Source organism: Lepidochelys kempii, chromosome 8, assembly GCF_965140265.1.
Source record: "Lepidochelys kempii isolate rLepKem1 chromosome 8, rLepKem1.hap2, whole genome shotgun sequence".
NCBI lineage: Eukaryota > Metazoa > Chordata > Testudines > Cheloniidae > Lepidochelys > Lepidochelys kempii.
The window spans coordinates 74915860-74930615 of record NC_133263.1 but is presented as its reverse complement, the minus strand read 5'-3'; the positions used below and the strand labels follow the sequence as shown (position 1 = coordinate 74930615).

The 14756-nt window shown below is 49.0% G+C and overlaps 1 protein-coding gene across 1 annotated transcript; it reads right to left on the bottom strand.

The window, feature by feature from the left end:
- Window positions 1-410: 410 nt before the first annotated feature.
- GFI1 (growth factor independent 1 transcriptional repressor) lies at window positions 411-13177 on the bottom strand. The gene is made up of 7 exons (XM_073357066.1): window positions 13029-13177; window positions 12316-12562; window positions 11417-11623; window positions 5491-5906; window positions 5263-5400; window positions 3243-3408; window positions 411-1815 (listed from the first exon to the last, which is right to left on the bottom strand). Exons 2-7 carry the CDS (start codon window positions 12428-12430, stop codon window positions 1637-1639), a joined length of 1221 nt encoding a protein of 406 aa, XP_073213167.1. The 5' UTR covers window positions 12431-12562; window positions 13029-13177; the 3' UTR covers window positions 411-1636.
- Between the last annotated feature and the right edge of the window lie 1579 nt (window positions 13178-14756).

Here is a 14756-nt window from a genome sequence, read left to right as displayed (position 1 = left end):
ATTAATCTCATTTGATTTCAATGGGAGTTGGGTGCCTAAATACCTTTTGAGGATATAGGTCTTAGTGCCTACGTCCCATTGACTTTCAAAGAGACATATGCTCATAAGCCCCTGTCTCTTAGGTTCCTAAATTATTAGGGTACTTTTGAAATCTGCCCCACATGTAAAGTGCCATGCCTGCCTATCGCAATATCTATGTATCACTTGATGATTACCTGTTCTGTTCATTCCCTCTGGGGCACCTGGCATGGGCCACGGTCAGAGGACAGGATACTGAGCTAGATGGACCTTTGGTCTGACCCAGTATGGCCATTCTTATGTTCTTATACAATGTTGCATAAAAATAAAGAGTAAAATTTCCTAACTCTGTTGAACTTCTGTACTTCAATGAAAATAACTTCAGAGGCTCCTCAATGCTTTATTAATTTAAAACGTTATTCCAATAAATATGTACCAATAAACATAAGACACTCCATAAAATCTAAATAAAGACATTTACAATCCTGCCAACAAAGTAAAAACAGCATATTTTTCCACTGAGGTACACACAGGGTCATTTAAGGCAAATTCAATCAATTACACGTTCATAATTATTCCTGCCCACCCTCGGCATGGTAGCAGGTAAAAATAAAAATAAAAATAAAAAATCCTAATACACAAACAAGTCTATCAATAACTTGTTAGCTACTTCCCAGTTATTTATAATCAAACCCAGAGTGCTGGTGCCGATGGTCATTCTGGACAGAAAGCCTGTGTCTGCTATTTGGTCCTGTCCTTTTCAGTCAGGGGCAATGTTATTCTCACGAGTTCCTAGTTATAAGGCATTACTTTGTGCTTTGGCTTTTCCTGTTGAGTCCTTCATAGGCTTCTCCTTTCCCAACTGATGTAGAGCAAAATACCAACCTTTTCAGACGAGCAACCCCTAACACACACCCTCCTAACACACACACACACACACACACACACACACACACACACACAGGCCTTGTCTATACAGACAAACAGAGAGGGATGGAAGGACAGGAGACAAGGGCCTGACCCTCTTCTCACGCTAGTTTTACAGCAGTGTAAGTCCCCATTTACACCAGTGTAAGTGAGATCAGAACCAAGCCCAAGCTGATTCCTTGGTGCTAAAAGCAGCAAGATATCCAGTCCAGCTCCTCCACTACAACCCCTCCTGACAGAGAATGATCAATAAAGCTAGTTAACAGTTAAACTCAACAAAAGTAAGCACTTTTCATAACGTTACCTAACAGCTCAGTGTGTTTATCATGTAAACTCTGTTTCCCTGCAAGTTAATTTCAAAAATAAAAAGATGAAGGAAGTCATCTTTGCCATGGGTGAAGGACTTTCCAGCTCACCGATATTTTCTAGCTTATCCACACTTGGAGCTTCAGGTTTCAGATGGAAACACTTATTTTCCAGTGTTGAGAGAGAGAAAGCCAGCCTTTCAGATCCACTTTCAGAGTCCTTCTGGTTGAACTTTCAAAGCTGTGTCCTGTCCTATCCTCCCTGAGATCCTTCCCCAAAAAGTAATGCCAGGGTCTGTGCTAAATGGCATGATTCAGGGCCATCAGGGAAGCAAGGGAGTCTCTTCACATAGTGTTGTAGGTGCTTTCTGTATCGCAGCTGGGTCTCATTTCAGACCATGTTGTGTCTCCCGATGTCTCCTTAAATCCACCTTCCTCTGGAAGCCTTTGCCACACAGATCACAGCCAAAGGGCTTGAAGCCGGTGTGCTTGCGACTATGGGTGATGAGGTTGGAGCTCTGGCTGAAGGCTTTCCCACACACCTGACACTTGTGGGGCTTCTCACCTACAAGGAGAAGGGGATAAAGAGGGCAGGCCCCATATCAGACAATCAGCATAGCATCCGAGCAGATCCAGGACAAACTAGCCATAGTCAATGTGCCCCATGCTTTGAAGTGATTACCACGCTGCAATACTGTCATCTCTAAGTGACCATTGAGCGGGGTCACTCTCCCTGGGACAATACTATGGGTGAAACCCTACCCCATTTAAGTTAATGGCAAAACTCCCTTTGATTTCAGTGGGGACAGGACTTTAACCTACGTCTCATTTCAGTAATGTATGTTACCAGATTCTGGTCTCACTTATGCCAGTGTAACTCCAGAGTAGATCCATTAGCTGATTTAGAATCTGGCCAAAGATTTGGACAATAAAGTCCAATTTAAAAAAACTGATTGTCTTCCTTCTTCTCTTCCCCCATCCCAGTTTACTATTTAAATGGTTCAGCTGAACCAAATTTTTCAAATGTAGCCACTAAAGTTTAGGTGCTCAACTTAAGACAAATTCTAAGTCAGCCAATGGGTTTACTCTGAAGTTACACTAGTGTAAGTGAGACAACTTTATAATAATAATATTTAAGTTTGTTTTTCACAACCACTTGTGACCTCTTTGAAAGTCAAATACTTTGACAAACAGCATTGAATTTATATATGTATATTCAGATCACTATCATTTTCTATGATTTAAATCCATGATGCTAGCAGTTTGAAAGGGAAGCTTTATTTTCAAAGATCCCTGAGAAAACCTGCTGCCTTTTTCAACAACATTCTTTGAAAAATGGTTTCCTTGAGTATCTGCAGTGTATTAATTTCCATATTCATTATCACCAACAATGAAACTTGAGAACTATGCACCTCTCCTCCCATTATATGCCAGACTGCAACCATTTGATTGGAAAGTCCGGGTGGAAGCCCAATAGATAGATAATCTCTGAGTAAATATTTAGACTGAGAGTTGGACCCTGGGTCCTTGAGTTTAGTGTTTAATCTAGAGGAGGAGGCTTCTGCTGCTGCTATTGTAAAGTGGCAGGCTATGCAGATGGAGATGCAGCAGTCAGATTCACCTGTCATTTTCCAAGGGCCACAGCTCTAAATCAAGGCGATATGAATATATTGCTCTACAAATCATCTTACAGAGAAGCCCTTCTGAATAACCACAGGGAGGATCCTATTAAAGCAACACTGATTGTACAGTGAGGATTTCAGTTATTAAACAGAAGCTGTTCATGAAACCAAGCTCAAATTTCCCTTCTTTGCACTATTGCTCCACTTGGGTTTCCACAGTGTGAGCTACCCCGGTGGGGCAAGGGTCCGGCAGAGGGAGCTGCATGTACTGGTCTAGCTGAAGATGAATGGATTGGTGGGAGGGGAGAATCTCCTCTCCAGAATCTATTCTAATGGATAGGGGCTGAATGCCAGCTGCTGCAGGGCTGACCTGTGTGAATGAAAGTGTGTTTCTTCATGTCAGATTTCTGGTGGAACCGTTTCCCACAGTACTGACAGGGGTAGGGCCGGGTGTCCGAGTGGATGAGCAGGTGGGTAGACAGAGTGGAAGATCTCTTAAAGCTCTTGCCACAGATCTTACAATCAAAGCTGCGTTCCTGCAAAGAGAGGAAAGACACACACTCCGTTATGCCTCTCCCGAGATCATAGCCATGCAGTCAGCCTGCCAGTGCATTAACAAATACCCCCATCCCAGCAACCACATCCTCCTCCCCAATACCCACTAGGCCCAGTGGAGGCACTAACCTTGGCATTACTGCCTCACTTGGTAAAACACATCCCTGATTCACAGTCAGATAAATTCACCTTCCTCCCAATTCTATGCACCACTCAGACCTAGTGATTTAATGGAATGGCTCTTTCAGACGAAGGGACTGTGTGAGACTAGCTACTTTGGTGCCCCAGACTTTGCACTACACATGTGCACATTCGAGGGGGCTCCAATGGAGAAATCATAAGCCTTTGCTGAGCAGCCTGATGGCCACAATACAGCCCAGTGGGGCATTTGGTTAATGACATTGCAAGGTACAGGACCCCACCTGACATCTCAACAGTGCTGAGGACTGTGGGAGAGTGAGGCATTGAGGGGAACTTTTGGATTGGGTTGAATTCTGTTGGGAAGTTATTGTTTGCTGCTAGTTTTATTTTTCATCAACATTCAGGTCAAAGGTGCCTAGGGCTTTAAGATAAGAGCCTTTTTGACTGTTAATATTTTTATAGATCAAAATACATATACTGGAACCACCACTACCTTTCCCTTCACTTATCTTCCTCTCAGACCCTTAGACAGCCCATCACGCTCTCCTCTCCTTGTTTCCCCTATGCTCCCTCTCTAGACACCCCATTGCAAAATCCTCTCTTCCTTCAATGCTTCTTCCCGTACCACATACTCCTCTCTTCTCCCAGCACTCATGCTCCTCCTCCAAGGCCACGTTATGCTTTTCAGACATGTCTGCTTTAAGCCTATATTTGGCAGGCAGCATTTGCTTATTGTGCTTGCTCCCAAATGCTTCCTCCTCAGGGTTTTAATACACGGCATTGCTCTTTTTTCCACTGTTTAACTGGCGATATTTCCCTTCCTCAGATGCCATGCACTTGCACCCTCATTCGCTTGCAGATAAAACAACAAACAAAGTCTCTCTGTAACTCTATCCTCCTGAAGCTGACTTTGGGAGGGAAGATTTGCCAGGCCAAGTGAGTGGGTGAAGGGAAAATATTGTACAGTATCAGCAGGTGGAAAAAGTTACAAATCCTCCTACCAAAGTTAACAACCATATTCTTCTTGTGTGTGACTCAGATCACATTGAGATGGGTGAAGTCTGCTCTGTACACAAGACTGGGTATTCAGGTGCTCCCTGCACACCACACACACACACACAGAGTAACTAAAAAGGAGGGCAGATTCACTCCTTTTGGGGGCGAGCTAGCAGGGTGAAGACAATGAGTTTCTTTAACGGCTACAAAAGTCCACCATCCTGCTGCAAGATCCTAACTTTGTGTCAGAGTAAGACACAAATCCATGACATGAACGGTTGTTTTATTTGTAAAGTACCATAGGTGTCCATAGCTCATTACAGACAAACATGGGGCCTGGGAAATATGGAGGAAGTTTGGTTTGTATTATATTTTGTTAATTTCATTCTCAGTGTTTATAGTGCCTGGATCCAGGATGCCCACCTGTCACCATGTTCTCCTCATTCAAGTGCCCACCTGCCACTGTGCCCCCATCAGCACTCTACTTCCTCTGAGAGCCACTATGCCTCTCTGACCCCCTCATCCTGGGTGCCTTCCTGCACCATGGCCCGCTCACCCTAAGTGCCCACCAGCTCCCTCCCCTCACCTCAAGTGTCCATCTACCACCATTCAGTTACCTCTTTGGCTCTGTACCCATGGCCCAGGCTACCTGCCTTAGCACTTCATGCCCCCACCCATGTGCCCGCCCTGGCTCTTACTTGGGAGTGAACAGTCTTGTGCTGCTCCAGGCTGACCGCATGGCCGAAGGTCTTGCCACACATGTCACAGGCGAAGGGTCTGGTGCCGCTGTGCGAGCGGCGTACATGCACCTCCAGGCCATGTGGGGTGGAGAAGACCTGAGGGAAGAGAGCACACAGGGGTCAGGCAGGCTAGAATGGGGAGGCAGGGGCTCAGGTAGGACCAGAGTGGGGGTGGTCGGTTCCTACCTTGCTGCACTTGATGCACTTGTAGGAGCCAGTGCTGATCAGCAGTGGGCGGCACAGAAGCTCTGACTCCACCTTGATCCCACCTGGGCCTTTCTCCTGCTGCAGCCCAGGCTGGGCCTCTGCATAGAGGCCTGGTGTTGCTGCTGATGGCCGCTCGAAGAGTCCCGGCCTAGGGGAGCTGAAGTCACCATAAAGTCTCAGGGCTGAGCCACAGTCTGCACCGAAGAGAGCAGACTCCGAGCTCTGCTCACAGAAGAGTCCCAGGGCTGAGCTACGCTCTAGGGTTGGGCAGGGCCTGTAGTTCTGCACCAGATGCCTCAGCTCAGAGCTGCCCAGGGTGCTCCATGCATATGGCTTGAAGGGCACTGAGAATGGGGGCGCCTCATCCAGGGAGGGGCAGACAGAACGCTCAGACGCTGTGGAAACACAAGGAGAGGGAGCGATTAGTGGGGTTCATAGCCACCACCCACTGGGCACAAAGCAGCACCTCAGAAGCCCAACATAGGGTCCAAAGCCAGAAACCTATCAGTGCTGTACACTCACTCACATGAGGGCTGACTCTAACCTCTCACAAGGGGCGGGAGAGGGTTGTTACCCTGCATAGCACACTATAGGCTTAATGCAGTCATTCCTACACTCTGCACATGCTGCCAAAGCCAGCTTTTCAAAAATGGCCACTCATTTGGGTTGTCTCAGTTTTTGGGTGGCCAACTTGGAACCTCTGGCTTGATTTGCACAAGTGTTGCTCATCTGCATCTCCCATTGACTTTGACTGGAGTTTTGGGTACTCAGCACCAATGAAAAACATACCCAATATGTGTCTCAGACTGGGCACCTAAAATTAATGGCTACATTTGAAAATGTTGGCCTAAATGACTAGGCAGTAATGTAAAGCACACATAATAAATAAATAATGAGCCTAGCTCTTATATAACACTTTTCATATTCGCCTACATATACCATTATGGACATGCCAGTAGCAGCTCCCTAGTTAAAGGTGTGATGCATTTTGCACTTCTGGCAGAACAGAAATCCTTCTGTTTCCCAATTTAATGTCTGAATTAGTCTCCAGATTTGGCACCATAAGTCTTTAGAGGACAGTTGAATTGTCTCTGTAATGTTCCTCACTTTTGCAGAGGAAACATTTTAAAATGGTCTCTTGCTGAAATGGAGATGTGTAATGCTCACATTTCTCTGGGTTCCTCTAGTGAAGCAAGCATGGGCCCCACAAACTCTGAACTTTGCAAACTCCAGCCCTGACAAATATGAAAACCATGAGCATAAGCCACATTTAAAATTAAAGACACAAAAGAGAGTGATTGCCCTTCCTGATCATAACCTATATGAATTGCATCACAACAGACTGTTGGAGGCTCAGATCCATCACTTACTTCTGTTTTTACTAATAAAACTAAAACAAAAAAGCTCAAGATGCTCTTGAGTTTTGTACTTTGCGAAAATTTCCAGCCAGCTTTAACTTGAGCCAGCAGTTCTATTCATACCCCGGTGAGGGAGATGGGCAGCAGGGATATAGAAATGGGCTCTGGGAAAGAGCTTGAGCTCTGGAGGGCCATGAGGATTGAGCAGGGAGAGCTGGGTTTGGAGGACGTGGCTGGTCAAGTGGGACTTTTGAGGAAACGGGGGTTAGCAAAGATGTGGCAGGAGCCTGGGAGAAATAGGCTTGTGGCATGTAGCTCAGACCTAGAACATGAGACATGAGAGAGATGAAACCCAGCTGTCTCGGCCCTGACACAGCAGACCTTGAAGGGCTCCCTGAGTACTAACTACTGCCTTGGCTCCCCATCACACCAGCCAGCAGCACAGGGGAAGTCGAGTGTCTCTGTACTGAGGCATCTGTGTAACAAGGGCTCTCCATAGCATAGCTACACTATGGACTAGGAAGAAGAGGCAACAGCAGGGAGTATTTAATTCACTCTTCACATGCTGATGCCTCCACATAAAGCCATTGGGCTTCATCACACCACACTTGCCTGAACAACCCACCTCTCCTTCAGCCAAACACCTCTTCCAGCAAACTCCCACTTGTACAGCCACAGTTACTCCCCTGGCTCCTCGCATTCCCAGTCAATTCCTGGCTTCCAGAGGCAGCCCGATGAGTGGAGATGGAGCACTGAATGACTTGGCTGCTTATTTCCTTGCTTCGTGCACTTTATGTTGGGGGGGATATGCAGTCTAGAAACCTCACATCAAAATAAGGAAGATTTTTGTGTGGGAATACCCACCCACATCACACACACTCACTCCTACGAAGTGGGGCTGGAATGCTGACCCGATGGTGAACACGGTTTGTCCTGCTCTGCACTGACTGCAAAGCTGTGGTCAGCAGCATGTCAACTCTCTCCGTTCTTCACAACCAGTGTCACAGTGTTGTCAACTACTGCAATTTGATCACCACTCTCAGAGTATTTGCTGGTTCTCTTAAAGCTCCAGCTTCCGGAAGGATGTGATTTCATCAGAATTTCAGCTTTCTTTCTGTTATTAAAGTAATTTTCAGGCACTCCTGGTTGGGGTAGAAAGCTTGAAAATATGACCCCCCTCAATGCCCCAGCACTGAAAGGCAAATCAAAATACCCCCAGGGCCTTGTTTTTAAAATCTCATGATTTTTAAGCCAGTCTCTTTATTGTGGGGGGTGGGGGAGGGGCTGACATGATTTTGAACCCTGGGAGTAGGCAACAGGGATGTGGTAACATTGGGTAGTGACGCCCAGTCCTGGAGAGTCCCACCCACAGAGATACATAGCGGAGAGCGCCCCCACACACCGCGCGCACCCCCGCTAAGGGCTGGAGGGAGTCACAGAGGCACCGCCCGGAGGTGGGGCGGGGTGACACTGCTGCTCCGCCCCAGCACGCTTCCCAGCGCCAAGGGCAGTGCAAACTGCGCCCTCCCCCACGCCCCGCCAGGGCCGGGGCAGAATCATGTCCCGCCTTCCCTCCATCCCCGCTCCCGTTTAGGCGCGCACAGGTGCTGCAATTTTGCCCGGGCTTTGCACAGTTCATGCAAGGGAGGGGAAGAGCCCATCCCCCATAAGGGCTAGTGGGACTTTAGCCCTAAATGACTGAACTAGTAAATGAATAGGCAGCACCGTACGTACACAAAGATACACACACACACACCCCATCTCTCTGCCTTCCTAGAGTCTTATACCTGGGGAAAGGTATCACGCAAATACAATAGCCACTATATATTTATTAGTGTATATTAATATGATTCAAACGAATCGGTTATAGACTATGAATATGTGTGGCCAGGTGTTATTACATACATACATATAACGGGAGCTTATAGGTATTAATGTATTTATATGCCGCAGTAATTTGCATAATTACGGTAGATTTATGGTATTGATAAATGTTATTAGTAACACTATAAACAAATCTACTCTACGCAAATGACTGTGGCATAAATACAATATTCAGATTTAATTGTACGCACTAATGAAATGGGAATACATACATTCGTTTTGCAGGCCACACGGAATACGAACATGAATCATATTCTTTTCCACTATAGGCACATACATCATGTATTCTATAGCTTTTGTGACTATATACACACTCTCACTGCCTCTGCCCTGTATGAATTTAATTCAGAAAAGCTGTTTCTCTCTTTTCTTACTTGTCAAGCACAGCAATGATCTTTCCACAGAAGAATAAATCCCTCCGTGAAAAATCAAATATTGTATCAATACATTCCCGCGACCTAATTAGACCTTCATTCGTCTTACAAATTTCTGGGACGGAGAAGTTGGCGAGGGAATGGGCGGGGGGAGGACTGAGGGGAAAGAATTGGTGGGAGGAACTGCTTTCAGGCTTGCCAGACAGTTCGTACCTGCAGTGATGCCAATCTGGGTGGACCATTCAGCGCAACGATTTCAGCAGCATTATTAGGGGACACGCCTGTCGGGTGGGATCAGTGGATGCCAGGGACACCTGCAATCCCCACTGCACTCCTGGGGTATGTTCGTTAAGAATTTAACGGGGACAGATCCCTCCAGTATTGATGCCCCCATCGCGTAATCAGTTTCACCTAGACAAGTTTGTCTCGTGCTGTTAAGACACTGGCTCAGAACGCACCTTCCTCGACGCACTCACAGTAAATGAAGCGCTTTAGGCAAGTGAATTTTAGGAGGGGGAAAATAATCATGAAGAAAACCTAGGCGCAGATCTAGCAAAGACTGTCTCTTCAGTGATCTGTGTCCACGTTTACAGACACGAGACGGGTGAGGTAATAGGTTTTCCTGGACCATCTTTTGTTGGGAAAGAGACAAGCTTTCGAGCGCACACAGAGCTCTTCTTCAGGTCTGTGGAAGCCGGACAGCTGGTCTCTGTCACCAGCAGAAGTGGGTTCAACAGAAGATTCTACCTCACCCACCTTGTGCCTCTCATATCTGGCCCTGGGACCAAAACGGCTCCAACAATGCGTGTCCACGCTGCGGTAGGGGCGCGATCTACAGTTCCCTCTCCAGAAGCTATTAGTGTGGAGGGGGAGGGAGGGAGTGTTAATTATATTGTTATTATTAATTATAACACAGAAAGCTAAGCAAACTAGATCAAATTGCATCCCCACATTTTGTCCTGTGTACAATTTTATTTGCGTGGAATCAAAACCTGGGGGCTTTTAAAATGTGGAGCTGCTACCCTATTAGATACAGACGTGGCTATGCAGAGACAGGGACAAAGTAGGAATGAAAACCAGGAAAAGGTTTTTGTTTGTCTGTGGGGGTTTGTTGATCTTGTAAAGCTGAGACCATTTTTTTCCTTCCCCGCGACAGAAATTGTTGCTTTTTGTGCCGAGTTTATGGACGCGCACACTTGGTCTTTTTTCAGCTTTAACGGAGGCAATAAAAAGCTTTGTTATTTTTGTTATAAAACGACACGATTGTATTTTTAAATGAGATAGTATTCAAGCCAAAAAGTCAGGTCTGCATCTTCTCCCACTGCTCCGGCCACATCAAAGGCACAACCCAGGAGCTAGAGACAGAGCTGTAGCTATAAGTGTGAGCTTCCTGGATTTGGGGTGTTTAAATCTGACCGTCATTATTTTCATCTGTTTTTCAGGAATGCATTTTTAGAAAAGAAAAAAATCCTTTTTTAGACAAGAAACAAGAAATAACTTGAATGGAGGTTAGGAAAGTGTCTAACAGATAATGCGAACACACACACACACACTTATGTTTACTATAGGTGTATAAATAGCCTTGTATCTACATTTACTAGCTTTCATAGCACGTATCCCCTAGCGCAGCCCGATCTAGCGTATAAGCAAACTCCTCAGAGACCTTCAAACACTGTAGCAGCCTATTATATTTAGACACCAACAAAACCAATGTCATACTCCTGTGATTTGCATTCTTCAGTATTTCAAGGCTCTTCAGTCAAATTATTCTTTTCTATTCTTTCGTGCCCATGCTCAATCCGAGCTCGATCCTGCTCTGTATGAAGCCAACAGGAATGTTGCACTCCGTGAACTAAAAATACCTCTCTGGACGCAGGTTTAAAACCGGAGTAACATGCACAGGGAAGCTCATTTCTAACCCAAAGCAATGTACAGGGGGTGTCGGGATTCGGTGTAACACACAGTGGAGGTTTTCTTCCTAATAGCTACACGAACTTTGGTAAAACAATCGACAGCTTCTGCGTTTGCATTCGTGCTGGTCAGCGCCGATCAGGAGTGGACCTGGCAGGGCGGTTTGTAGCCAGGAAGCCCCCTCATCCCAAAACAGCTAAGCACGCTCCAGCCCAGCCGATTTCCGCAGGCTGGGCCTGACCCCGACGGCTTGCTCCCCGAGAAGAGGCTGGAGAGGGAGACAGACCCTTCCCCTGGGCTGCCAGCTGCGGCCCGCGCCCCCTCCCCGTCGGAGACCCCAGCCCGCAGGCGGTGCCGGGTCCCGGCTCCGGACCCTACCTGGCGAGACGGACGGGGACGGGGGTCTCCAGAAGTCCTCGAACTCCGACGCTCTGTCGCAGACGCTGCCCTCGCAGCTGGGAGCCGAGTCGGAAGCGCCGTCGATGGCCTCGCTCAGGTGGGATTCCGGGGAGGAGCGGCCCCGGGGGGCCCCCGGGTCCAGGAGGCCGGAGCTGCACAGACCCGTCTCTCCCGGGATCTTATTGTCTGCGGGGGACAGAGGCGAGAAGGGCCCTTACCCCGGGGCAGGTGGGGAGAGCAGGATCCCTGAGACCGCCCCCCCTCCCGCCTCCCTGCTAGAGCAGCGTCCCGCCGCGGGCAGCCCGGCAGCCTTGCCCGGGGCCCCAGCAGCGCCCCTGCCCCAGCAGCCGGGCAGCGTCTCCCTCTGTCCCCGCCGCTTCCCCAGCTCAGCCCCGGCCCGCTGCTTTCCGGGGGCTGGGCTCGGGCCGGCTGCCCGGGGGTCCCCATTCAAACACTAGCCGAGGGCAGGGGGGTCCTCGGGACAGCAGGGGGCTGGACCGCAGCTCTGGCTGCCACTTGCCAGGCGCTGAACTCCCCCAGTAATGGGCGGGCACCTGGCAAGGGGCAGGCACGGGGCAGAGACCTGGTCGCTGGGATCCCCTGGCCCTTGGGCCGCATCGCCTCCCCACGCCTCCCCCAGTGCCCCATTGCTACACGCACCAGCCCCCCCGCCGCACACACACACACAATCCACGGGGGCCGCCTGCCTTTGCCCGGCGAGCTCCCCCGAGCCCCCAGCCCGCCCTCCCAGGGCTCTGTGGTTGCCCCCCTTGGCGCAGGTCAGGCTCCGATCCCCCACCGCCATCGGTACCGCTCCCAGGCGCGCCCTGAGCTGCGCCCGTGGCGCCGCCGCCCCCGGTTGCCGGTGCCCGCCCTACCTGTGCAGATTTGAGCCAGCACGTTCTCCAGGCGCAGGCTGTAGTCCTCGCCCGGAGAGCGGGGCTGGTGGTAGCTGTGCGCCTTCTTGCTCTTCACCAGGAAAGACCTCGGCATGGTGAGGCTGCTCCCGCTCCTGCGAGGCGAGGCGCCTGTCACTCTCCGCCACTGTGTCCGCGTCCCGGGCACCCCAAATCACTAGCAGCTGCCACCCGTGAATCGCCTTAAATCCCCAGCCTTGGATGTGCTCTGCAGAGAGGTTTGACAAGCCATTGGTTAGGGATCTCCTGGGGGACTGGGACTCGGGACAGGGCGGGGAGGGGCGAGGGGACGGGGCAGGGGAGGAGCATGCGTACAAGACGGCCGGGCTCCGTTCACCAGGTGGCATTCAGACAGGTGGCTTCAAAGCGACGCAGCATCTCCAGGCGCATCAGCCACAAACGGGGCTATCGGCTGGGGGAGGAGGGCGGGGAGGGGGGGGGTCCCGTTTCTTAAGTGTCCCAGCCGGCTGGGCCATCAAGGCCGCAGCGCTGCGAAGGAGGGACACTGCTCGTTCACCCTGTTGTTACTCAAACGCGGGCGTTACGCAGCCCCCCCTCTTATCTTTCATCAGGAGGGCGAACTGGTGCGAGAGGTGCTGCTTGCCGCTTCCCGCAAACAGGCATCCCGCAGACGGGGAGAAATAACACGCGAGTCGCCTTTACACCGTCCTCACCTTGGAGAGCTCACACAGGAGCAGGCTACCCTGGCAGTGCAAACGAGGCGGGTCATTCCGTCTGCCAATTTACCGAGCTTGACTTGAGCAAATTCGTCACTCACACAATCCCACCAAGAGACCGAAAGGCCACGTGCTCTCATTCCCCCCCCCCCCCCCGCCCCCCGAAACTGCTAATAACAAATAGCTGGAGAAACTGATTTCTAATCAAACTTCCCTGGGATGTCTGAGTTACAGTATTGTAATGTTTTGATCATTTGCATGGCTGTAAAAATTGTAAAAGCGGCAGCATTGTGCGCAGGAACAATATGGGTTATTTTCAGGCTCTTCCCTTTAAGAGACTCTCGAGCAATAGCTTGTATCGGATTGATTTTGTGGGAGGTAAAGTGCAAACAGAAAATAGTGGTGTCTTGCTCTGTTCTGCTGAGCTTCAGTACAAGGGGAGTCCTGGAAAGTTTATTCAAGCACACCAGGAAAGAAATGCCAGCAACGCGCCTGCTGTCTGCTGCTGCTGGAAAGTAAGGGGAGCAGCAGCCTTCAACCTGCTGTCTGATCTCTGGATAATTTAGTGAGATCACCAGTGTTCATTTACCCCTCCCCCTACTCGGTTAACAATCCCTGCCAGACACTTGATTCTGTGTGGACAGTCTCTTCATAGTTGCATTAGATCCAGGAGCTTAAAGCCAGCAGCGAAGCTTAGCCTCCTCGGGGACAACACCACCACGCTTCCTAAAACGATGTAACCATTGCATGTACTCCGGACAAGTCTGAATGACGCTGTATTTCTGTCCCAGAGACTGTCCGCTAAAGGGTTTTCGGCCACATCAATGGAAATGGGATTAATTTGCTTTGGGGGGGGGAGTATAATTAAATCAACAAACTAAATCCAGAATCTGAGAGTTATCCATTTTGGAGCGTCAGGGTATAGTCCGGTCCTACGTCAAATATTCGCTGTTGAATAAACTTTTAAAAATACGAAATTGTAAAAACATTTTAACGGTAACATGAAAACCCGAGATCTCTCCACACACTTGGATCGAAAAGAGAAGGGGGGAGAAAAGCTGTTGACAGGTTTCCTTTGGGGTCTCCGTAATCGGGGGTTTAAGGAACAGACGGGTGTGCAATTCAGATCAGCTCCGTCACATACAGCCTCTGAGCTGGGCTGTACTCCGCACTTTGCAAGAGAGAAATACCCCATGTCTGAGCTCTAATGCGGGTTTGTTCTCCACCAACGCCGGCTCTCCAGCCGTGGGGTCAGGAGCCAGCCTGCGCTTTCTATGAGGAAAGAAAGGAAGATCCTGGATCTTGTCATTGAATTTTAGCTGGGTTTGTTTTTCCTCTAATGGCTTCAGTTTGTTATGAACAGCTAAAAGAGGTCCCGTCTGATTTCATTTACCCTGGTAGGGCCGGGCCCAGAGGGGAACCAACAATTGCTACATAGACATTTTTTCAGCGGGCAGCTCTGTACTTTACAATACCAGCAATCAATCGATTGCCTTTCATTGCTCACCCCGCTGTTTTAATATTTATTCCGCCTCGTTCGTTCTTTTGCCATCGAAAAGATGGAAACAAACATCGTAAATGTTATTCGGTGGGATCATTGTTAATCCCCTGTACATTAAAATAGAGGTTCTCTTTCCAGGATCGCCCGAAAAGCAGCTGTTCTCTTCGCTACAGTATTTTCAGATCGTTCTGTTTGCTAGGAACTGGTGGGAGAGTTTCTCATCT